Here is a 27239-nt window from a genome sequence, read left to right as displayed (position 1 = left end):
CATATTTCTTGGTCCAAACTGAGGTGGCAAGGTGAGCAAAACATCAATGGGCTGGAATACTACCCCAAGCGATTGCCCGTGGTGAGACTCAGTGCAAGCATTCCTCCCATCACCTTTTGTGTCTTTGACTTCCAGTTCTACACTGTCATCCACTCTAGGCTCACTGACATGACACTGAGCTGGTACCAGACGTTCTTCACTCACTGACACCATGCTGAGCTGTTTGAAGTGCAGAATTGTCACTGAGGCACTGCTCACTGACATCACATTGCGCTGTCCAGTGTTGACCCTCATTCAGTCTGCACTCACTGACACCCTGCCCAGTGGTTGCTTGGGTATGGTTTCAGAGCCCCAATGCTGGTTCACACAAATGTTCTACTTCCTCTTTGGTCTGTCTGAACCCTGACCTGGGATCACACCCCACAAAACCCACAGTGTGTCTCCAGAAGGCCTGGTTTTACAGAAAGCAGTGTTGGGCCTTGGTTGTGCAGGGGTCATGCAGAAGGGGGTTGGATGGTGAATGTGCTGTAGGCGTAAGTAGGGAGCAGTTTATTTTTTAAATATTTATTATTTTTATTTATTTAGGAGACTTGTTAAGCGCACAAATACCCGAGGGTGTCTCGGCGCTATGTGTCCGCTATGCTGTCCATAAAATGACTACTGTCTAAAGAGCCATGTTTTTATCTGTTTGCGAATGGAGAGAAGGGTAGTGCAGGTTTTAATTTGACATGGAAGACTGTTCCAAAGTTTGGTGGCAATCACTATAAAGGACCTGTCACCCCACGAGACTTTCTTAGTCCTTGGGACCTGCACAAGACATGCAGTAGATGACCGGAGGGATCTTACCGGGGTGTAAGGACAAAAGGCTTCTTTTAGAAAAGCAGGTCCTAGGGAGTGAATTGCTTTATAGGCAATACAAAGTGCCTTAAATTTAGTACTTTTCCTTACTGGCAACCAGTGAAGCTGTTCAATAGTGCTGGAAATAGGAGCAAACTTGGAGGTCGCAGTGATCAATCTGGCCGCAGCATTCTGCACCAACTGTAGTTTTTTTATGACTCCTTGCTGGGCATTTACAAAGAGTCCATTACAGTAATCAATGCAAGATATCACTAATGCACTGATCAAAGTCTTGGTCATGCTCGTGGGAAGGTAAGAGAGGAGTTTTTTGATCATTCTCATAGTATAAAATGAGGATGACACCACAGTATTGACATGGTGCATAAGGGTAAGTTTACTATCCAGTATGACCCCCAGATTTCTTGCTTTGGCCACTGGAGATGGAGGTGGTCCAAGAGCAGCAGGCCACCAAATAGGTAACCAAACTGGGGAAAGGTTACCAAACACCATCACCTCCGTTTTATCGGAGTTAAGCTTCAAGCAATTTGTGGACATCCAGTCACTTATTGCAAGCATTCCTAAATTAAAATTGGAAGCTACTTTATCTCCGTTTTTATTAATAGCCAAGACAATCTGGGTGTCATCAGCATAGGATGTCACCGCCAGGTGATGGGATTTAATAACCCTCGCCAAGTCCGACACATAGATGTTAAATAGTGTCGGACTTAGCGAGGATCCCTGGGGGACACCACAAGGGAGAGTGAAAGATGGTGAACTGAAATTGCCAAGAGCAACGGATTGTTTAAAGACGTGTTCTCTCTTCCCAGGAGCTGTCCAAGGTGCTGGGCTCCAGGGCCGTTGCCTACCTTAACGTTGATCTGGCTCTGCAAGGTGAGTGACCGCAGAGTGAGAGGTTAGGTTTGAAAACATTAGAATCTTAATTCATTGGGATCATGACATGGCGGTGAGACCTGCAAGGCATGCTGGGATACCTTGGTTTAGCTGATGGTTTTTCGTATTCTTTGCTGTGTCTGGATGGACATAGATTGTGGAATGCTCTTCGTGCGAGGCCCCGTTTTATCATTACTTGACGCTGCGCAATGCATCAAGACCACAGCAGGAATGTGCCATATTTACCAACATTTGTTGTATTCCTGCTCTCTCTCTGCGCTGGAGGACTGTGTGTTGCCTAGCCCCAACACAGACATCCTGGCGCCATTGTTTTAAGGGTGCCTGCTTTGCATGCAAGATTATTTTGTGCAGGAAGGCCACGTTGAAGCACAAAAACAATCCGTAGAGTCATATTCCTCTTTCTATGAGAGCTGCAGAATGAAGTACACTTGGAGAAAGAAAACAACAGGGAAAAATAAGAATAATTCTCCTCCTTATGCCTCTATTGGGAAGGCGTAAAATGTTTACACATTCCCAGGTTTACAGGGAGGAGATGCTGCAGGGGGCTCTGTGTTGATGTCGGTGTCAGCAGTGTCACCGTACCCCCATAGCACTTGAAGCACACTGCTCCCCCATGGCAGTACCCTCTTGACTTGAAAGGAAACTTTCAAACATAGACCTATCATTACATTATTTCTGGAGACAGACCCTAAAGCACACAACAGTCTTCTACCAGTGATACCCCAACAAATTGGGGGTCTTCTTCCTGCACTGAGGCGAGACTTCCAAACTGTTTCTATCTGGGACCCCTGGGTGCGATGATGGAACGTTCCACTTATAGTGCATGAATGAGATGAAGGATGTTCCTTTAAATGTAGCAGGTATGAGACAATGGAGCAGTTTATTTCTGTTATCGGGTGACATGACAGAACAGTTGATTTCTATGATAGGAGTGAGTGCTGGAGGGGTCCTTGGGTGAGATAATGGAACAGTCAATTATTTGTGCGCTTAAGGGAGGGAAGGATGCACTTTACTCACCGTCTCTGAGTGTAAATTTGTCTTCTTCTCAGGGAATGCCACCTTCAGGGCGACGGCGACCCCTCTTCTGAATTCTCTTCTGTATGAGGCGGCAAAGAAGGTGAGTCTGAGGACAGAGGATTCAAGTTTCCAGCTTCTCTTCTCAAATTTGTTTTTATTTGTGAATTTGTCACACACAGCATGTCCCCCTTGGTGCCAGGAAATCAGCAAAATGGTTAATAGATCAAAATGAAGCAAGATTTTACCTAAAAGCTCTTTAACATATCTAGAGATAGAGAAAATCCTGGAGGACTGTCCCTTGTTCCACACATCTTTGTAGTTGCTGACTTGTATTTGCTGACTGGTAACACAGAGGCATGACGGCAGGACTATGATGAGCTGCAAATGATAAGTAACAGTGGTGCCACCAAACCATTTCACTTCATAGGTGAAGATGCAGGTGTCTAGCAGTCGATATGTTTGTGTCACGAGAGTTGTAGTAGAGGCAGATGGCATCTATTCTTTCTTTCTTTGTCACTTTTGCGGCAACTGGCGCTGTTTAAGGCATGCAGGAACAAATGGTCTTGGTGTGAAGAGCACACAGGTGTTGGAACATAGAAAGGACTGGTCCTGATCTGATGAACGCACAGGTCTTGGCATTAAGAAAGAGCTGGTCTTGGTGTGACAAGTCGACAACTTGTGGGTTTAAGATTGAATTGATCTTGGTGTGATAAATGGAACACTCAACTGAGCACACAGGTCACAAGTTCAGCACACAAGGGTGCTTGACTTTTCAAAATATCACCTTACCTTATGTAATGTTCCTTTCAAACAGATTTTCTTAACCAATAAGAAACATGCTTTTAAAAAACAGAAACATGCACCCTACTTTCAGTCTAGAATGTTCTCAAACAGCCAATCATTTCTTTTCTTTTTTCAAAACTGCATCTTATCCACCATTTGAGAAAAATCTTAGTTGTCAAACTGTCATTTCACATACAGACACCTTCTGAGTTCTTTTTAGAGCCACCCAAGGTTGATTTATATCTGAAAAATATTACTTTTTTTGCTTGGAGTCGCACACCCAACTTGTTAGGAGTCAATTCAATTCAATTCAATTCAATTCAATATGACTTTATTTCGGATATATTTCAATCCATAAAAGCACAAAAATAAATAGACATTGCATAATTAAAATCACCGTAACATCGAGACATAATACATATTTCATAAATCATAACATTTTTCTTAAATGAGTAAGTAGGCAAAATCAAGATCACAGTCAAAGTGCAGGTAGTACCAAAGTGCAAAGTGCAACAAGGTGCATTAGTGCATCAACCTTCAGGGATACATAGTCACTCATCTAAACACTTTCTTATTCTCACAGTTACTTTTAAAATTCTATCACCTGGAGGACACTGTCGCTGTGCAAAAGCTGTAAATACATGAGTGCAGGTCTTATTTGATTAAAATTTAATTTCTTTAAAAGGGTGACAAGATAGCGTCTACGGGGGTATTTATAAAATCTACATAAAAATATAAAATGCAGCATATCCTGTGGAGACTTCCCGTCGCAGCCACAGGGAGCTACAATTTTCTTAAAAATGTCCAACTTTGGTCTGTTTAAAAGGTGATGAAAGATGTTAAACCTGAACCGTGTCAACAGAAATTTTTCATGAGAAGAAAAGAAGCATGTTAGGTATAGTTCCATAGTGTCACACGTTCTTAACATGACATATTTCCTAACATTAGGTTTCCGGAGCTCAACTTCTTCTCTTTGGGCCCTTTTATCCATATAAAAGCCCTCTTAATTGCTGCCACATCACCCTTTACTATCTCACTCGGGTTTTCGAACAAGTTCAAGCGTCCAAGCTTCAGAAATTGAGACTTCAAGTATTTGAGCCAGGGTACACACATTGCATTATCATGCGAAACAAGATCTTTAACTATCTGGTGGGTTAACGGAATATCATGATTTAACCATAGTTTTACCCAACATATCAGTGGTCTTAATCCCATGATGTCGGATAAATACTGGCTTCCCAACTCTTCATGTACCGCTAAGTTCGATGTACTAGCTGGGACACAAAGCAGTCGTTTTAAGAAATTGTTTTCAGTTATCTGTAGCTGATCGGCACTGGCATGGCCCCATATCTCACTGCCATAAACTGCAGTAGCTATTGATTTGGTGTTGTATAGTTTCAACATGGCAGCATTTGGCTTTTTCCCCAATTTAGTGGCAAAGTTAAAAATGGAGGCGTTTACTCTAGTCATTTCCCACTTCTTTCTTGCCACATGTGGGGCCCAGCTTAGCTTTGTGTCAAATAAAACACCGAGATATGAAAATGTATGGGTGATAGGGATCAGGACATCTTCTAATTTAAAAATGAACTTCTTTTTTGATTGACGGCCAACATTCATTATATAGGATTTAGAATTATTGACCTTAAGGTCCTTATCCGTCATGAAATTATTAAAAGCATTCAGGAGTGCCTGGAGACCCTTTTCTGTTCTTGAAATTAAAACCGCATCATCTGCGTATAAAAGCAAAGGAATACCCCTCCTGCCGACTCTAGGACAATCTGATTTTACCTCCTGAAGTACAGCATCTAAGTCATTAATATAAAAATTAAAAAGAAATGGGGCCAGAATACAGCCCTGACGTACTCCCTTATTATTACTAAAGTTCCCCGTGGTTTCCCCATTGGATGAGAACCTCACATTGGCACTGGTGTCACTAAGCAAATCCACTAAAAAGTCCACAATCCCCCTGTCAACACCTTTCTCCTTCATGGCCTGCCACAGCCTTCCCCTGTTAACACAGTCAAAGGCCGATGACAGATCCATGAAGGCAAGGTGTACTGCTCCCTTCTGTACAACAGTATATTTATTCAATATGAGGGACAGGTTAAGGCACTGTGTTATAGTAGAATGGCCTTCACAGAAGCCGTATTCGGAATTTGACATGATATTGTTATCGGTGGACCAACTTGTTAGGCGCTGCAGTAAGATTCTCCCCATAATCTTAACCATAGAATCGATTAGTGATATTGGGTGATAGCAGAGAGCACTTCCCCTATCTCCCTTCTTAAAAACAGGGACAATAGTTGACAATCCCCAAGACGTTGGACAGCCCACTATGGCAGCAGCATTAAATACAGCTACCAGAATCGGTGCCCAAAAGTCTGGATCGGATTTGTAAAGATCCGGTGGGATTCCGTCTGGTCCAGGGGCTTTATTTGCTGTAAGACCCTCTATGGCATCCAGAACCTCCCTTTTATCAAATTTGATATTGCCTCCCCTCTCAGAGGAGGCAACGTCAATGGTTACAGGATCCACTGTATAATACAGGTTTTTGAAATGACATTCCCACTCCTCCCTGGATATGCAGCAGTCAAGACCGTCACCTGGATCATCTACCAGAAAAGGTTTTTTGACCAGTGCCCAGAACTTGGTGCTGCAATTCAGGGTGGAGGGGTCAAGTATTTCATCCCAGGCCTCTCTTCTTAAAAACTCCTTATGAGAAGCAATGATAACCTTATATTCCTTTCTGCACAATTTTACATCCTCCCGATTCCTCGGGAAGCTGACAAAGCAAACCTAAGTTTGCGTGCAGCTTTAGTGCAGTCGTGGCTGAACCACCTCGGGCCTACTTTCGCCTGGTTCTTATTGGGGACAGATAATAATTCTGACACCTTCTCCGATACGTTTTGATAAGCAGCTAGGACCTGCCTAGGGTCACCCCCCTCAATAGTACAGTCTTTGATATCCTCCGCACACCTTTCAGCAATGTTTTTATAGAGAATGTCCGCAGAGACCATTGACCATTTAAGCCGCCTCCTCCCATCTGTTGTTCCTAGCCTACCTAGGCTGTTATTCTTATTTCCCTTTTTTACCCAGGAACCTTTTAGACAGATTGTTAGAGGATTATGGTCACTAAATTCGCTTGAGACAATGTGGAATGACTCTAAGAAAGTTTGCATCGTCAGGGAGACAAGTATGTGATCTATAAAAGTACCCTTGCCATGCCCTTTGAAAGTGGGGATATCAAAACATTGTAGTGGGTCCCTGAGTGTCATGGCCAGCGAAAGATCAAAATTATTCATCAAATCATTACATAATTCCCCCTCCTTGGTATGTTCCATATGGAGACCACCCATGCGTTCACAATATAATTCTGATAAGCATTTCTTCAGCGGATCTCCACAAGGGTGCACATTAAAATCCCCCATAATCATGAGGTTATGGCCCAAGTCTTTCAGAAAGCTTGAAACAAAAGAATTTAATATTAAAATTTGATTCATGCCTACACTATCATGGTTAGCATTATAAAAATTCACCATGCCAACACGGCAGTTACCTCCGGATAAAACTAAACCCATCACACCTGTATGCTGTGATTCAATTCTTCGAACTTCACATGATATTAAAATAGACACAAAGATTACAAGTCCCCCCTTAGGCCTGCCCCTTATTGATGGTAATGCTGGCACATAGAAGGCCTTGTACCCTTCCAAAAAAAGATCACACCCCACCACCCATGTTTCTTGTAGGCAGATGATCATAAATTGTTTTATATAGGTCACCCAGTTTTCATCAGACATTTTAGCAGCTAGTCCTGCAATGTTCCAAGAGACAACATGGCATCCAGACGCTATAACCTGAGGGTTTTCTATGTTTACAGATTCACCTGTAGCCACAGTGCCCTGAACCACAGGTGCCTCCCGTCAACCACACAGTTCAAGACCGGATAACACTTCGTACCTGTTTTGCGTGTTAACGTTAGACCCATGTTGATAGCGACCAGCACTATTAGTCCTATTATAGGTTTCGTTCAAACCACCAACACCATGGGGGTTCGTGATGTTGTATATAAATTGCAAGTCCTGGTCTGGTGTATGTGGTGTATGTGGTTCAAACACCCGCCTGATTAGACTTTGTTGGGGTGTGGGTTTGCACAAATGTGCGTAGAAATATCCCAATGGGCGCACGCATACACTATTCTCATTATAAACTAATGAGGAAGCTCTCAAAAAGACAGTTGCCACATGCTGTGGATGTTTAAAGTTTATAACTATGCAATCCCCAGGGCCTATCTTTTTGGAGGGACCCACCCAATTTACACGCCTTACTGCCATTATCTGCTCTGAGTATGAAGTGGGAAAGCCACAGTTTTGGTTAAGCCACGCCACTACCTTATTTTTCAATGAGGCGTGGGATTCATCATAAGGAGAGGCGGGATGGGTACCACAAGGTGGGACATTGGTCAATACTGCCACAAACGGAGCACAATCCGGTGGTAAATTTAGGTACCGATTATACCTGGGGGATCTAAGGGCTCTGCTACTTTGAGGGGCTAAATTAGGTTGTGTCCGCGGAACAGTTGCCGCAAGGGCAGCCGATGGATTAGGTGTTTCAGTCCCAGTGGCAGCGGTTGCAACAATATTCCCCTTCCCCTTGTTCAGCTGATCATTAGCTTTCCCAACTTCCTTCCTTTTTCCACCGGATTGTACATTACCATTAATTGGTGCAATCTGATGTGTAGATAACAAACCACCCAACCTCGCCACTTCCGTATCCAGAGTTTCAATCTTAATGGATAATAGTTTAATTAGCTCCTCTATCTTCGCTGTTAGTATCGCTTCTAGATTTTTAATGAGAGAAGCAAACTGATCCGAGTTCAGATTAGAACCATTGCCATTATTTCCTGTAAATACAAAAGGGGTTATGGCAGGGCTATATGGTACCTTACCATCCTTTTTTTAGCTTTAGTATTATTGTGCTTCCCCCCCTCCTTTTGGAGGGCTGTCCTACAGGTTCTCATCGGCCTACTTTCAGGCTGGGCCTCATTTGGCTTAACAGGGTGTGTTGAACTGAATGGACCTTAACATTCACTGTATTGGGCAATGGTGCTTCTACTATAGTAGCACCACTCGTGTTTGCCTCAGCGTCTAGGGTCATGCTAGTGGGAGATAAATCTGGTAGGTCCACTATGACAGTCCCCCTCCCTAAAGAGGCACGTCTTTCATTATTTATCTGGTTTACTTTCTTAACCAAATAGCTATCCAAGGAAGCGGAACCCACTGCAACTTTATCCGTTCTGGATTTTGACATTTTAAACAGTATTGGCACACAGGTTACACACTAATAACCACTACTCACTCATAAGAAATATCAGAAATATATGAAATAAAGTCTCACGTGTTCGCAGCACAATGAAGGTCCGATTAAAATAGTGTAGAGTCCCTGGCCCAGTCCAGTCTCTTTAAGCCTCTGAGGGCCACAGAGGGCCCGCCCTTTGCCCGGGCTTTGCCCCGGGCGCTCCCGAGCGCGACTCGCGGGGCAAGAGGCTTTCCTCTCTTTTGTGGCGCCTCCGGGCGCAGAGGTGGCGTCAGGGACGTGATTCCGCCACTGGGGCACCTGGGAGGTGTAGTTCCTGGGGCCCCCGGTGGCTGTAGTCAGGGTTGCAGCGTGGGCGCACCGGCCGTTCCCCTCACGGCGTTGCCCTCGCGCTGGTAGAGCGACGGGAAGAAGCAGCCGTTCCCCTCACGGCAGGTAAGTAAAGTTAACAGCGTCCCACAGAGCGCTCGGCGCTCCTCTCTTTTGTGGCGCCTCCGGGCGCAGAGGTGGCGTCAGGGACGTGATTCCGCCGCTGGGGCACCTGGGAGGTGTAGTTCCTGGGGCCCCCGGTGGCTGTAGTCAGGGTTGCAGCGTGGGCGCACCGGCCGTTCCCCTCACGGCGTTGCCCTCGCGCTGGTAGAGCGACGGGAAGAAGCAGCCGTTCCCCTCACGGCAGGTAAGTAAAGTTAACAGCTTCCCACAGAGCGCTCGGCGCTCCTCTCTTTTGTGGCGCCTCCGGGCGCAGAGGTGGCGTCAGGGACGTGATTCCGCCGCTGGGGCACCTGGGAGGTGTAGTTCCTGGGGCCCCCGGTGGCTGTAGTCAGGGTTGCAGCGTGGGCGCACCGGCCGTTCCCCTCACGGCGTTGCCCTCACGCTGGTAGAGCGACAGGAAGAAGCAGCCGTTCCCCTCACGACAGGTAAGTAAAGTTAACAGCGTCCCACAGAGCGCTCGGCGCTCCTCTCTTTTGTGGCGCCTCTGGGCGCAGAGGTGGCGTCAGGGACGTGATTCCGCCGCTGGGGCACCTGGGAGGTGTAGTTCCTGGGGCCCCGGGTGGCTGTAGTCAGGGTTGCAGCGAGGGCTCACCGGCCGCTCCCCTCACGGCGTTGCCCTCGCACTAGTAGAGCGACGGGAAGAAGCAGCCGTTCCCCTCACGGCAGGTAAGTAAAGTTAACAGCGTCCCGTGTTAGGAGTCGTGCACCCAACGCGTGCCCACCAGGGGGCCGCGCTGGGCACCGCGCTAGGAGCGCAACTCCTAATTTGACCGTTAAAAAAAAGTTAGCATCTATCACTAATTTCTATTCTCCCCAGGGACCCCATCCCCCAGGACCTATATACAATGTTGGGGACCAGGAGGGAGCCCCAATTCCCCCACGGTCCCAGCCGGCTCCCTGCGTCCCGGCATTTTGAAAGAGAGAGCAGGTCTCCCTGCTCTCTCTTTCAAAATCCAAACTAAGTTTGCTATGATAGGGTGGGAGCCTCGGCTCCCGCGCTGCCATAGCAAACAGCAGTGTCCCGGGGGTGGGCACACCAAGACACTGCAGGAGCCGGCCCTGGGGGTCCCCCTACCACAATATACACATTTTTTGCACCCTGGATTTGTGCAAAAATCCCGGGGGCTAATTATTCTAGCCCCCTGGGGGCATATTGATTCTATGCACACCCCCAGGATATGCTGGCTGTAATCCTGCCAGCCCACAGAGTACTATTGGTACCCCAAACCTAACCAGGTAGGAGATAGATTGTGCAACCTCAGGAAATGACCAACCAGATTTCCCAAGGAATCATGGTAGCAAATCTAGAGCTATTTGTTTGGACTCTCATGTATACCCAAAGTAATACACAAGCTGCAGTTTCACTATACATTACAGGATTACGGTTCTTGAGTATAAGATGTGTGCTGTAATGATCAATGAAAGGAAACAGAATAATGTAATTACCATTACGAGAATAGTTAAAAAGAAGAACAAGTCCACCATTGTGCTAAAACAGTGCTCCTACATAGTGCTCCGTAACCTAATCTTGCCTAGGGTGGGTGATGTGCAAAATCCCTGCTCGGTGGTCTAACTTTCCCTTTCCCCCAGAGTAAGTGCCATCAAGCTGTCCATCTTGTGGACGTGTCGGAAAACAGAAAACAGCTGAGCAGGAATTCTGGCATGCAGTGACCTCGCAGTGTCAGTGCTCCTCTGACCTAATCAAGGAAGTGGTTCTGCATATATAATAAACAGCACCCATATGAACATGTCGAAACCCCAGTAAGGTCGCAACCGTTTTTTCTAGTTTGATAGCTTTGTCGTTTACCGGACAATAACAATAATTAGATTTGTGCAGTGAACTTTATCCCTCGTTTAAGGTTTCACAATAGTGTGTCTACAAAGTTGAAATGTAATATACATATATCTTGGTGTAGCTCAACATCATATTTATCAGTATTAAAATAGTGCCATGTGGTAGTGTTCTAAACGTAATTCCACCGCAAGTGATTGGTGTCCCATCGGATAACATGGACTGGCATTGGGACATTACCTCTATGTCCAGCTCCATGATGGCCCAGCTGATTTCTTTCAAGTGTGTACTTTTTTAATCCTTGACACACTGATGGTGTTGAGGTGTAACCAGCGTCTACTTTTGTGATACTTCACAAAGTGCCCACCTAATTTAACCCGTGTTCCCATGTCTTGGCTGACTTTTTCGAAGCCTTGCTGCACACACATAAGTCTGACCTCATGCTTGGAAGTTTGTGTTGCTCCCAGAGGTCAGAGACAATGGACCTGTGTGAGCCGGAGGTGACACCTCCACCCACACATGATAATTAGTGAATTGAACCCTTAATGCAGTGAGCCTCACAGGCTTCATTCATGACAGTGGTCAATCTAACAGTCCCCAGCACGAGGACAAACCCTTCCCCTGCCCCAAGCACTGTATTTCAGGGGCAGACGGGAAATTCACCATGTAGGAGGCATGCACCTCCACAAGGCTGACCCCACCTCCATGGGCTGGCAGCTGAGGTGAACCGCTGAGGATTGTTCTGGAAATCTTGAATTTAGGCTGAAACAGGTTCTGACTAACTTTAGTGACATACAACATTAGGATGTTGTTACTACTGAGGCAGATTAGCCACAGGACATGATTCCAATTGGCTATTAGGCCTCACACCCACTAACATTCCTCAATTCTAGGATTTAAGGGGCGCCCCAGACACCAAAACCTCAGGTTCATCATGATACCAAGAGACCCGTTACACAACATAGCAGGACGCCACAAAGAGAGGTGCACCTGTGGTAGCCGCCCTGTACTCGCTGGATTTCAACTCGGTCATAGCAAGAGTATAGTTAACAAAGGAATGTGAAACCCTCTACAAACCCCAGACAGCACAAGAACTTCCTTGGTTTAGAGGATCTAGTCCCCTGCAGTTGGCAGCCACAAACTGCAAAGTCCGCAACCTTAAAGTCTTGCACCCCAAGCCACCTGACATGGCTGCTCCAAGTCCTTGTGGCTTCTGGGAACTGTTGTCCCAACCCTCAAAGAGGCTTAGCTTTCTACACCATTCCCCTGGTCCTCCGGATAAAGATTTCTCTAACCAGAGTGCTTGAAGATACCAAGGCTTGTTGGTTTTTAGTTCAATGACAACCTGCTTGATTGAATGCTTAGAAAGCAGAGATATATCTGCTCAAAGAACCAACCACTCCTGTGGCTCCATCATAAAGATCCTGCATTAGTTTTTACCCTTTCTTGGCACACCTGCCAGTTCTTCCGCCCACAGATCCTGTTCAGCACCACAGGTAGCCAAGGGCACCGCTACACCGAGCCCCTGAGCGAGGTAGATTGGTCCAGCACCAGCTCCTTGCTTTAATTCTAAAGGGTTTTGCTCAACTCACCCATGCAAGTACCATTTTGCTAAAGTAACTATTTCAACACCGCAATTCTGATTTACAGCTCCGTTTGGCAGCTGAAACTGCACCTCTGCACCTCATTCACTTTAAAGAGGTAAAATTGTGCTAGCTGTTATGAACTGACCTTAGACCTTCAGAGACCTTAACTCCGAGTGGGTTCCATTGAACTCACCCTTTAAAGTATTGATTTATTTATTGCTTGAAAACTGATAGCTCTGGTCATACTGTATGTATTGATTTAATTTTTGTATCTAAAAATATATAAAAATCAAAGCAATTTTTCTAAAATGGTGTTGGAATCCTCTCAATGTGTCTAAATTACTTATGTCCATGTTTCTGATTTGAAAAGATTCACAATTGTTCCTCCAAGTAGCCTGTATGCTCTTTGTCACTCCACCAGGACTGATAGAAGGTAAACTTAAAGAGTATACCGAGAGAAGGTCTACTGAGAGAGTACCCGGGTTCCATCTTTGCATATCTCATCAGTATTACAGTGTGAGGCACCCCGGCAAGACCACATAATACTTCTACAATACAGAAACCACACTTTATCACACAGGAATCTCAATCCAAGACGTGACTCATGACATGATTAATCAAGGACATGTTATCTCTCACCGCCCTAGAATGAAAGCTCCCATATTGCGATTGAGTTTTACTTGGCAGGTTTGCATAAGACAGTACTGAAACTCTTTGTTTTTGGTCTGATCCTAAAATACTTTTTCTCATACAATTGTCTTTTTATTTCTGCATTCAAGTGCGATCTGTAAGTCAGGATTGCAGTTGTTGAGCGATAAAACAAATACCAAAAGGATTTCCTCAGTCCCCTCCAAATATTAAAATCATTATGAATATACTGAAGCAACATTCAACTTATGGCTATGTGGGTTTCTAGAATTGAAAATATAGGCTTTGTACAATTGGTCCATGTAAAGTTCTCTCAAAAGGTGATGGGAGGAATGCTTGAAAGTAATCTAACCACTGGCACTCACGCGGGTAGCATCCCCATTAATGGTTATTTTGCTCACCATGCCACCTCGGTTTGGACCTTGCCTTTGGCAAATCAGTCCTGACCCTGCTCCTCATGGGAGGATGTATGATGATACCACGCATACCATCACAACCCGGTATATTACATCGTGGTTTTGACAATGCAAGTTGTTACATCGACTTACGTTGGAGGGCGCTGGACTTAGGAATAGTGTAAATTACTATTCCAACTCCAGTCAACGTTCAGTAAGGAAGGTTTTAGAATAGTAATTCACACTATTCCTTAGTCTAGAGCGCCCTCCAGTGCAAGTCGACGTAATGACTTGTGTTTTTAAAACTACAATGTAACCATTACGCGTTGTAATGGTTGCGTGGTAAAGGATGATTCCCTCATGGCAACCAACCAGTTGAACTGCCAGACCATGTCCTCTCTGAAAGCAAACACAAACAAACCAGGTTTGAAGCAAGGTGGAAGCCAAAAAAACAGAAGTAAGAAAGGTGGTGAGAGTAAGAAAAAACACTCCCTACTTTAAAACAAAAATAAGAAAACAAAATAAGAATTGGCAAAATCAAAAGACTGCCAGCCAGTGTCAGGCCGATTGGCTTTACCAGTGCTTTTTTCCTTGTTACTGTATTAGGGCCTAACTCTGACTTGCTTTACAGAGTTTCCAACACATTATTTGGTACACATTTCTTATTACAGCAATAAGACTCGACACATGGTCCAAAAATCAAAGCAGGCTATACAATAAAAAAGTGTAAGTGGCCACCTTCACTGCAGACTCAGAATAGCTCAAAGGTTTACTGTCCACTCCTCTTTATACCTCACAGTTCTTGCAGTGCCGAGAAGCTCCTCTCAGATATTGTCCCCTCTAAGGACAGGTGCAGGGCTTTCAAAAATGTATTTTTGATCTTAGCATCTTTCAGTGTCTTTCTACTTCTGTTGAACACAAGGTCTTAAGTAGGTCCTTTTGTCCAGTTTCGTCTTCTTGATTCATGTAACTCAAACAGCTACTCTGGTAAGATGCAGAACAGATATAATATACAGCTCAATGGTGCCAGGACAGGGTCACTGCTCACAAGGTAGTGGCAACATCTAACATTGCTATCACATCTTCTAGGTGCCCCATTCTATTGGGGATTCAAAAGTCATCCCCTAACAAATTAAAATATCATCGTCCCATTTGTAAAAAGAAAAACCTAAAATAAAACAAATGGGGAACTGCACTGAAAATAATCAACCAAGAAATAAAAAGAATGTCAGAGTGAGAAGATGAGAAACAAAACAGCAGGGAATAAAGTGAGAACGTTCAGAAAAAAACGAAGACGTGAAGTATTGATGCCAGAAAGTAATGAAGTAAAGAGTGTTGATAGGAACAATATGAAAACAAATAAAATGTTAGAAAGGATAAAATTAATAGAACATTTAGAAGAACAAGGAAATAAAGAGAAAGTGTGGAAGTTGGAATAAGAGAAAGGATACAGTAAGAATAAGGAAAGAAAATATTCTGGACAAGAGACAGTCCAAGATACAAAATAGGAAAAAAGCAATGAGGAAAGTTGGAAGCCTATACTGTATGAAAAAATAAAATATAAGACAAAACAAATGAGAAGACAAAACCCATGGATGAATTGAACAATGAAGGAATAAAAGAATGTATGAAGAGAATGAAGTGAGATTTAGAAAGCAAAAGTGAGAAAGGCAACATGGGAGAAAGGACAAGAAAGCAGTTAGAAGAAAAACACAGAACAGAAAGACAAAGACATCAAAGCCAATGCACGATCCACTTTCATCCAAAATTGGTCAAATTAGCACAAGTTCATGGGTAAACTTGTGAGCAGTAGCACCACGCCAAGGTTTTGACCTTTGCTACTGAACATTCATCCAGCCGCGGCCGGTAGTGGGAGTACCGGCCGGGAGGTGAGGTGGGGAGGGGGAGGGGCAGGATGGGGGGTAGTAATGTATGAATTACGGAGTTTAACAGGTGAGTAAACATATAAATAAATAAAGCAAATGTTGTTGCGCGCACTGCATCGCATTTGGTGATGCAGTGCACGCAACAAAATTGGTTTTATTTATGTATATGTTTACTTACCTGTTGAACTCTGTAATCCACACATTACTACCCCCCACCCTGCCCCTCCCCCTCCCCATGTCACCGCCCGGCCTGTACTTCTACTACCGGCCGCGGCTGCATTCACACCTTCATTCAGGGGGCTACCCTGCATCCCATCAGATCTATAGACATCCGGTGTTCAGCTTCAGATAGGGGCGGTGCATAGCATTTGCCAGTCAAGGAGCCGTCACACAGTCACACATTCATACATTCACAATGTTCTCTCAGTCCACATTCTTCACCAAAGAAGATGATGGACAGGTACAGGACCATTCAACTGATCACACGAAAGGGAAAGGAGAACGGGATCGTAAATGGGAGATGGAATGATATAGGGACTTCGTGTTACCTCTACATGGAACACACAAAACCACCTCGTTCATATTAATTAGCTATTTTCAGCTCCAGTAAGAACAGATGTTATATTTCATATCGGTACCCTAATATAGTTCCAAGGAACACCGTACACTTTCCCTACATCAGCTCCTGTTGTTTCATATGAATGAGCCCTATAAGGACATAACTCCAAATAAGGACAGAATGTCTTATAAGCACATCATGCCTTATAAGGACTGCAGCCTTTTATAGACTAAACCTTTCACCTATAGGCTAACATATGCAGCAGGGGTGTACAGAGTCAGTCTGCCACCAGAGCCATGCTATATGTTATCCGTAAACAGCCTAGGTCCTGCATGACAGGGCACAATTGGAACTACACTAGTCAGGCTAGGTGATTCATATATATATAAATTCACTGAAAAAAACAAAGCTTTCAGGGGTGTTATAGTTAGCTGGACATTTCACTCGTACGAAACCATTGAAATTCCTTTGTTATAGTTAGTTGTACTAACTATTACCCGTGCCCCCGCAATCCACTGCTAATGATGTCACATATTACATCATTCATGACATGGTCAGTGACATCACTGATGGCATCACTGATGACATCTCAAATGACATCACTGATGACATCACTAATGACATCATCCAGTGAATGTGATTTTGTTCAATATTTAAATAAGTATTATATATATAGCAATCTGCATTGAAGACTGAGTGGATTTATAAGTGTCTGGATGTCGTGGAAGAGGTGCGGCGCAGCGGCCACGGCGACTGACGCCGGATGCTGGGGGTCACGGTTCGATCCCCGGCACTGGCGGCAGAGGTCTGCCCAGCACCATGTGACTCTGGGCAATAGCTTGCTTATTCTTCCTAACGGCCCCCAGGGCCGGGAAACCTACAACGGGTAGCTGTGCGCTTTACAAATACAGGATTATTATTTACTGGCACTGTGATTGACTGTCTAAGTGATTAATTTAAAGTGTCTTACTAAATATATGGGATAGTGATTAAACTGTGTGAATATCTGTATCACTCTGTCTCTTGTTGTGTAAACTACTGCATAAGTTGGTTACTGTCTAAGTGAGAGTCTATATTAGTTATTAATTTGTTAAGTGAGTATTTGTATCGGAGAGTGGATGTGTGTGGTTGGGTGGGAGGTGTGTGACTGTCCAAAGATGTGTAAATAGTTGATTCAGTAGGTATATGAGGTTAAGACTGCATGTTTGGGTGAGTGAATCTCTTTATGGGCGTGGTGATGAGTAAATATATTTCTCAATGATACATGTCCAACAAAGTAGAACTATAAAAGGCAGTGTATCTGACAGTTGTTGTATATAAATAAGTATACATAAGACTCAGAGATTGTATGAGTGACTGTATGGAAAACTGTATACTTGTAATAGTAATTTTATAACACACTAAGTATGAGTTACTATCTATATGAATAAATAAAGTGGTGTTTGTATAAGTGTGTAGCTGACTAAATGTAAGTATGATCAATTGTTTGCATAAGTGAGTAGGATGACTACATAAGTGAAAAGGGTGTGTGCTGGTGTGTAATGTCGATGTAGGTGTATGTGTATATTTAATAGTGTTCTATTGATCTTTGTCAGCATGTATGAGTGAATTAATAGGTAAGTGTTTAGATGTGTGTGTAGATCTACAAATCACTGAGTGGGTTTTTAGAAACTTGTATTGGTGTGTCAATGGTTTCTAATATGGTACTCCATATTTTATAATGAGTGTTGAAAGGTTACACCAGTGTATGATGAGGTGTATCGGATTGTCACGTGGATGATGCCATCAGTGATGTCATTTGAGATGTCATCAGTGTTGTCATCAGTGTTGTCACTCACCATGTCATGAATGATGTGATATGTGACATTATCAGCAGTGGATTGTGATCGAGCAAGTTATAGTTAGTACAACTAACTATAACGGAGGAATTTCAATGGTTTTGTATGAGTGAAATGTCCAGCTAACTATAACACCCTTGAAACCTATGGTTTTTCCAGTGAATTTCTAAGGTATTTTAAATGCTAATTCCTAACTATAAGATGTCTGAAACCTATGGTTTTTTCAGTGAATTTCAAAGGTTTTTTAAATGCTAATTCCTAACTATAAGAAAGTCTGAAACCTATGATTTTTTCAGTGAATTTCAAAGGTTTTTTAAATGACAATTTTTAAATATAATACATTTTATATTTACTTTTTTGATACTGATTTTCTACATTTTTTTGTAACTATTTATTTTTACATATTTTATTTTTTAATTACATTATATATTTTTAATATAAATGGAATAAAATGTTTTTTAAAATATTGAATCTATGTTTTTTCTATTTTATAAATGTTTTAAATATATTTATACCATTTACTTTATTTTTTAAATTTTATTTGGAGTCGCGCATTCAAAGCGTACCTTTCTCGATCACTGCGCAGAACCTAGCTGCCATTTTAGGATTGTTGTGTAAGATCCGTGTAGGGTGAGCGATGGGTGCGTATTTTTGTGTGTGATCGCTATGCGACGGGTACCCGACTCCAAGCGCATACGTGACATATATGTATTACTTTACAAGACGCTTGCGTGCTTCCACGTGACGTCATATACGTGTTCGACACGGTGGGTGCGCGACTCCCGTGAAAATGTTTTATGTCTAAAAAGATATATATATGTATTTAAAATAGATATTAGGGCAAGACATTATCTAAGCTAATCATAAAAATAATATACTTTTACTTTTAATAAACCTATATCACTTTTAAATGCGATTTTGCAACGTTGCGTTGGGTGCGTGCTGCCTGTGCGCACGGTGCGCGGACCCCATGTGACCTGAAAAAAAGAGATTTGATTGGTTCATAACACTTCCTATTGAAGGACCCCACCCAATGCAATCATTCTTGTTAGACCTTCTTTGGAGGAACAACTCTCAACTGAGAAGAACCCTTTTTGATTGGATTCCTTTGTGCAATTTTCTCAAAACTTCTCAAGATGGCTTCAGGACAGCAGCCATGATCAGAGTCAGACAACTCTTCAGCTCAAGAATTTCTTCCTGAGCCTGTACGTCCACAAAGATACACTTCTGTTGTCTGGAAAAAAAATTAATTCCCAGAAGGGCGAAAAAAAAGTTCATGCAACTAAAGTGACCTGCAGGATTTGTAGGAGGGTGCTTTCTAGAGGAGATCCTACCAAAAAATACTCCTGTGGCACTGCACGCTGCACCCAGGGAATCTGGCTCATGAGGAGCGCAGAAGACTCAGTGAAAACCCTCCATCTGCAGTTGCAAGCACCTCTGGCACATCATCATCGCCACAACATCTGGACATACGTCCACAGTTAGCTCAACTGAAGGTGCACTGCATTAAGTGCAATAGATTATTGTGTAATGGAGAGCAGTCTGTAGACATTATCTGCAGAGAACAGGAAAATCATCGGTGCTAGACTTTTTTTTTCCTGCAGTTGATTGTTTTGTTCCTCCTCTTCAATTTTTTTCTTTAAAAAAAAAAAATAAAATCACAAAATTGTTCAAAAAAGCACAAAAAAAAAATAAAACAAAAAAAAGTTATTTTCAGAACTAACTTCTCTGGTTAAAAAAAGAGCTATACTTGTATGATAGTGTGTGAAAGTTTAGTTAAATGTATGCGTTGTGCATAATTGACTGAAAGAATGCATTAGTAGTGTATGGTGAATGTCTAAGTGCAGAACTATAAGTAAGTGTTGCAGCATGACACTGTAAGATCTTTAGCTGCAGTGGGCTGTGGTACTTCCGAAGCACAGGGATGCAACATATGTACATAAATATGTTGCAAGTCTATAATTCCTTCTGCACTGCTGCTTAAACTGCAGCAATGCGGTGACACAGGCACTCTTGCACCTTGGTGCAAGGATATCTGTGTTGTGTGGAGTTTGTTTTTGTGCAGGAAGACACACCTTCCTGCACAAAAACAATCAATGAAGGCATTTTCTCCTTCAATGTATGCTGTGCAATGTAGCATATAAAGAAAGAGAAAAAATGAGGAGAAATGAAAGCAATTCTCATTGTTGTGCCTTGCTACACAAATTGGAGGATGGTGCAGCATTCACACACATGTCCAGATTTCTAATTTCTGATAAAGCTGGTAATGTGTCTTGTTCTATGAGTGTTCTGTGCAAACACGCACAGCAACACCTAGAGAACGCCCTTTCAAAGCAAAGTGGTGTGTATGATGAGGTCGTATTTACATGGAAAAGAAAAGGTACACAGAGTGCCTTTTCCTCTCTTTGTAAATATGAAAGAGTGTCTTGCGCTATCACTATGTTACAAATAGTGACATATTGTTGGCACAGGATGCTTCTAAATTTGCCCCATAAGTGCTTAGGTATTGGCAGACTGTTACAATAAGAACATATTGCTAGTTCATTGTTTGAAAAATTGCATGAGAGTGACAGGAGGTAAGCACAGAGTTATCTCTCCAGAGATGCTCAAAGAAGAATGATTGAAATGAATGCGGTCCTTCAATAGGTATAATGTGAAATATTATGAACCAATCAAATCTTTTTTTTCAGGTCACACGATATCCTATGACAGGGAGATTCTAAAACTACATAGGTATAAACTGGCTGTTTGGAAGACTGTATTAATACTTTGTAGCTTCTTGCAGATCTGCCTGCATAGTGTATAAAGAAATTAACTTGTTCTAGGATTAATGGCTAGGCCAATCCTTAACTATATGACTAATAAGTAGAGTAATTTCAGTACTGCAAACAGAGAGCAAGATAAAAAGTACTTAGGCTTTGGCAACGTGATAGGACATGTTTATAGAGTGGTGAAGGGAAGGGATGGGGCCTGATGTGACATGTGCAAACGCACTCTGTGGCGTGTTTTAAGTTGAGGAATTTAGTGTCTTTTAATCCTGAAAGTCCCTGGGTCCTACTAGCCCACCATGTCTCTCTATTGAGCACCGTACAGCTGCGTTGCAGAGAGGTGCTCTGAAGCCATGTCCCATTTTATACCTCTCTGCAATGCACTTCTCTGGCACTTTCTGCACATATCTGGTGGGTTAGTTGGCCCCCAGGGACACTCAGTATTCATGTTAACTATATCCTGTAACTTAAAACGCCCACAGAGCATCTTTCCACACATATCTACTCCGTCCATCCCCCCTTTCTTCACCAGTGTGCAAACACAGCCCATTGTGCATAGTAATACTTAGTTAATCTTACCTTCACACTAATAGAAATAAAAAACACTATATATTTTTTCAGTTGTTTTTTATAATTTAAATTTCAGAAAATTTCGAATTTTCGAATTAGGATCTATGAAAGAAAAGAAACAATATAGTTATAATATATATTATTATATTTTTTACAGCACAACATAATTTTATCGATTATTTTCTTTGATTTTTTTGCTGTTCTCAGAATATATTGAATTTCACTATAAACAGTGATTTCAATCGTACTCATCAGATAACAGTGGGCAAAAAAAAACAATCAATAATATTGTTTAAAAAAAAACTACGTCTAACATATTTATAATATACTCAACTCTTTCTGAACATTCCACAAAAACTACATCCTCAGTAACAAACCATATATTACAAATATATAAAATGCTTTCTTCTAAGAGAAATGTCTTACTTAAATATGAAAGAACTCAAATAATAATACGATGAACAATTATTTTTAATTTTCATACACTGTAATTAATGTTCTTTAAAAATATATGCTGACAGAATATGCAAGAAAAAGTCCTAAATTCAAATATATACGTTTCCTCTAGGCTAAATAGTATTCTTGAAATCCTTTATATTGAAATTGTCCAATAGTAATCGTATTAATACATATTAATAAATTCCTCAGAGCCGAATTATGTTTCTAAAACATTGGCTTTAAAAACATTAGGTAGGAATTTGGTAATTCGCTAGGCAAACGTTGTTTAAAAACCAATTGAGCATCATTACAATATGTGCTTTCTTTATCGCATTTTAAATAGGCAATGTAGTGTCCAGATGTTGTTGAAGGACAATCATGGAAAATTATTGCTACTGCTTCAAAAGTTCTTCCTGATATTGATAGTTGACTTGCTACAAAATGTTTTATTAAAGTTTCCAATTTTCTTCCATCATCTTTACAACGTTGCATCATTACAATTATATATTGTCCATATCTTTCTATAAATAATGTTGATAACATTTCTGATTTGCATTGGCTACACTCCATGTTTTGATTTGGTGCTTTAACTGGTTTGTTGAAAGACACTGATTTACAGTCTGGTAATATCAAATATATAAATCTTTCAGTGTCTATGTTGGTGTTACATGTAAACATACAATTTCACATTGATGTTCCCATTTATAACAAAGGCCTAAAAGATTTGTATGCCTTCATTTTCCAATATGGTAAGCATATACATTAGAAATTCCTGAGCATCTTGTTGGATATTCTGCGGAAATTGTGTAGAACCAGAACATATATCCAATAGATTAGGAATATCAGAAACGCTTTGCATTTTACTTTTATCAGTTCTTAATTTTTCATAAACAGAATGCAACAAGGAACAAAATATTTTTTCCCGATTCTCCATAATTTACTGTTGCAGACTTTCAAGAAAAAAAACAACATTGACCACTACATTAGCATAGCAGTTGATACCTGAACTATTTTCAAACTGATAACCAACAATCTCTTCAACAGCGTCCTTTTTCTTTTTGCTTGCAATCACAACATTATCTTGTTTTTTCCTTCTCTATAACTTCACTACAAATATTCTCATACCTTCTTTTTCGACCTACCACACGCTTTTCAAATAAAGGATATTTACCTTAATTGGGAGCACACGCTCTTCTTAACCGATTATACTCTTTTACACAGTTTGCATCTACAGTAACTTTTGTGTCATCAAAATCAATCAAAAACAAACCTGACTCGGGGCAAAGCAACATATGCCATACCCTCTTTAAACATGGTACTTCCAATGTTTACCAAAGCACTTTCTACACTTAAACCTTGAGATTTATGAATAGTCACTGCATATGCAAGAAAAATGGAAACTGAATTGTTTTCTATGGACATATAAACCTTTAACAAGCAAGGAATTAACTGAACAACGACCAATTTGTTGTACTTCTTCAATCTGATCAAATTTAATTTTTAAAAATTCAATTCCATCTTTATTCTGATAATTAACAAAATCTGCAACTTTACCCATTGCTCCATTAACTAAACCTTTTTCTACATCCAAATTAAGCCTTAAAATTACCCAACAGTTTATACATGCACATAGATTCTTTTCTAAACCAGCAGTTTTAGATATCGATTTTTATAAAGAATCCAATTTTGTTTTTTATTTTTCTGTCAAAATAATAGTGATTCCTTCATGCTCTATTTTATCAATGGCTTCCATTTTTATAATTTCTTTATTTTCTAGCTTCAAAAGTTGTTCATTGAATATAGAACACTCGCGCAGTGTTGGCATTAAGCAGATTATAGATTTATTTTCTGTAATTTTCATATACATTTTCTCAGGAATTATATTTTCATTTGGAAACAAATTGGAAAGTAATCGACTTTGCAAAGCGTGTTTGCCATGTTCTGTCTATACTCCAATTATTATATCTTGAAGAATAGTTCCATATTCAACATCATTTGCCTGTCGCATATTTGTGATGAGTATTTTGTATTCAAAATATGAAGAAATATTAACGTTTCAAACACTACTTAAAGACTTTCTGGTATCTTCATGCGCAAGTGTTTTAAATACTGGTTGTCCTTTTACGGGAGTAAGTTGCAGTAGATCTTCAAAAACTATGACATGTTTTCCTCCAAATAAGACATCGTACTCTGTTTTAAGAATTCGCTGCATTCTTAAATGCACAAAAGCAAGCATTAAGTTTGGGACCATGTTTACCTCATCAATAATCAGAAGTTTCATTTTCTTTAGCACTCTTGAAACTTCATAACAAGCTTCTCCAGATAGCTTGTGATATTCCAATTTGTTTTCATGCTCCACAGGTAGCATAAGTAAACAATGTAATATAATTCCTTTAATGTTGTGTGCTGCCAACCCAGTTGCAGCAGTTACAACACAAGACAAATGTGAGTCAGTTGTTTTCTGTAAATAACTGATCATTACTTTAATTAAGAATTGTTTTCCTGTTCCAGCTTGACCACTCACATACATTCGGATAGGTTGAAACGATGTACATGTGCATTCTTTCTTTTCATGAAGAAATCCATGGTCAATCTGTTGTCTCACTTGCTGATCTATTTCTCTCTGTTCAACATTAAGGGCCTGATTCTGATGCGGTTAGGAAAGCATACCCACCTAGGGCCTGATTCTGATGCGGTTAGGAAGGCCTCCGAATGGCATTTTCTCCTTTCAAATCGTATTGGGAATGTGTCTTCCCGACCCAGGGCCCAATTATGATGCGGTTAGGAACATGTACTCCCCTTGAAGTCAATGGGAGTCCAGCCAATCTTATCTGGAAGCATCCAGATGCATACTCCGTCGGTCGGACTCTCCCGATCCGAGTAGGTCAGAAACTATTTCCAAACCGATTCGGTTGGGAAGCTCTCCAACCCACATCAGAATCAGGCCCTTAGTTGTTCTTACAAGTTTACTAAGTCCATAATATCTTCTTGAGCTTGATGCATTGCTGTTTCCACCTCGTTCATGGCGATTGCTGCTTCTGTTTCAACAATTGGTTGTCCTAGTGGATCTTGACTCAGTGGAGCAGAACTTTAACTGTTTTGGGAACTGTCTCTAGAAATCTCAGCTGCAATAGTAGCTTATTGATCAATTTAATCGTTCAACATTTTCACATAATTTGCAAAAACAGTACATTCTATGGTATCTACAGGCATTGAAGGAATTTTCATAGCTCTGAAAATCTCTAAGTAATTCCAATTCTGAACGCCATGGTTTCAACCGTTGCAAAAGTGCTAAATAGTAAAATTCCCTTTTATCAGGAGTGTCGCAAGTCAGTTTCATGTGATTACGTAAATTTCCTTTCCTTTGTTTTACCAAACATCCTTCAGAACCAATCACTGCATATTTTCCATCATTGATGTTTTCTGTAGTATTCCGTTTAAAAGTGTAGTTTTGCAGCACTTTATAGAGACATATGTTCTCAAGATGATGACTTCTATTTGGATAATATGCGTCCAACATATTTGTTTTCACAATATCTGTACATCCCGGATCTTTTTCTGCAAAATATTCAAATTCTTGAACAGATTTAAGTACTCGATTTCAAGTTGCAGCAAGACCTAGACTCACCCAAATGATTCTTCTAGATTTGGAGTAGATGATAACCAATCTGAGCATTCATACGCTCCAATTTATCTATGGACTTTACCAAAACACATTCACTAGTCTGGAAGGGGTAAGGTGACTGCACACATTCTACATATTTCAGTACGGCACTTTAGTGTGAAAGCCTGACTCATTTTGCGAATGCATAAGCAATGACTGGTTCTAATTCTACCAAAACCTGAGAAAAGGATAGGTTTTTAAGCAGTTATGTGTCTGCAAAGACATGAAGTACCCAAATGCTTCTCTCACAATGGTTCCCAAATGCACACAGACTCACAGCGTGATTCTAAACAAGCAATACTATCCCTTGGACTTTGCCAGAACACATGCACTAGTCTAGAAGTGGTAAGGTGACTGCACACATTCTACATATTTAAGTACTGCACTTTAGTGTGAATATCCGACTCTTTTTGCGAACGCATAAGCAATGACTGGCTTCTAATTCTACTAAAACTTGACAACATGACAGGTTTTAAAGCAGTTATCTGTCTGCAAAGACATGAAGTACCTAAATGCTGCTCTCACTATGGTTGCCCAAATGCACGCAGACTCACGGTGTGATTCGAGACAAGCAACACTATCCCTTGCACTTTACCAAAACACATTCACTAGTCTGGAAGGGGTAAGGTGACTGCACACATTCTACATATTTCAATACTGCACTCTACTATGAAAGCTTGACTCATTTTGCGATTGCATAATCAATCACTGGCTTCTAATACTACTAAAGCTTAACAACATGACAGGTTTTAAAGCAGTTATCTGTCAGCAAACACATGAAGCTACCAAATGCTTCTCTCACAATCGTTGCCCAAATGCAGACAGACTCACAATGTGATTCTAGACAAGCAAGACTACTCCCTGGACCTTTGCAGGAGAAACACATTACTCTTATTAAAAACAAAGGCACCAAATACAACCCCTCACAAATGAATAACTCACCTTTCAAATTGATTTGTAGATAAAGAAGTATGTCAGTCACACTCCAGATTTTCATATACAGAATCTCTGTACTGCACTTCTCTTAGCAAAACCAAAAAATGGCAAACTTTCCCTCTCATTCTGCACACATATACATGTAAACATCACATCACATTGCTTCCCACAATAATTCAAAAGCTAACACAACATGTCTATTGATTACACATGTCAACCCTTTCCAATTGACATAAGTTAGAATCCTACCCCCAATCTGCTTACTGCCTGCTACCATAGTAACAGTTCATGGAACACTCAACTGAGCACACAGGTCACAAGTTCAGCACACAATGTTGCTAATCCAAACAGCAAGTGTGCTTGACTTTTCAAAATACCACCTTATCCTAGTAATGTTCCTTTCAAACAGTTTTTGTTAACCAATAAGAAACATGCTTTTAAAAAACAGAAACATGCACCCTACTTTTCAGTCTAGAGTGTTCTCAAACAGTCAATCATTTCTTTTCTTTTTTCGAAACTGCATCTTATCCACCATTTTAGAAAGATCTTAGTTGTCATCCTGCCATTTCACATAGAGACACCTTCTGAGTGGATCCAGACCTCCCTTCAAGATGCTTAATGTGTGGATTGTGGGAAACAGCTATATTTTCTGGAGCCAAAGGTATGCAGAATACAGAGGTATTGACAAAGACCTAGCTTTGTAAAATGTAGATATTAAATAGATTAGACAGAGAGGATTACTATGGCACCAATTGATGCCATTGCTTAAATCCTTTTTGCATTTCCAACACCCTGATCTCAT

General features: G+C 41.3%; 1 protein-coding gene across 2 annotated transcripts in view; it reads left to right on the top strand.

Annotated features, from left to right (window-relative positions):
- Positions 1-27239, top strand: part of LOC144780850 (putative N-acetylated-alpha-linked acidic dipeptidase) — a 375697-nt gene that overhangs the window by 234007 nt on the left and 114451 nt on the right. For both annotated transcript variants that reach the window (XM_078659346.1, XM_078659347.1), the window contains exons 11-12: positions 1665-1728; positions 2799-2866. In XM_078659346.1, coding sequence (XP_078515472.1) covers positions 1665-1728; positions 2799-2866 — 132 coding nt within the window. The remainder of the gene's footprint in view (positions 1-1664; positions 1729-2798; positions 2867-27239) is intronic.

The sequence above is a fragment of the Lissotriton helveticus genome, chromosome 9 (genome assembly GCF_964261635.1).
Source record: "Lissotriton helveticus chromosome 9, aLisHel1.1, whole genome shotgun sequence".
Classification (NCBI taxonomy): domain Eukaryota; kingdom Metazoa; phylum Chordata; class Amphibia; order Caudata; family Salamandridae; genus Lissotriton; species Lissotriton helveticus.
This window is presented reverse-complemented; position numbering and strand designations above follow the sequence as displayed.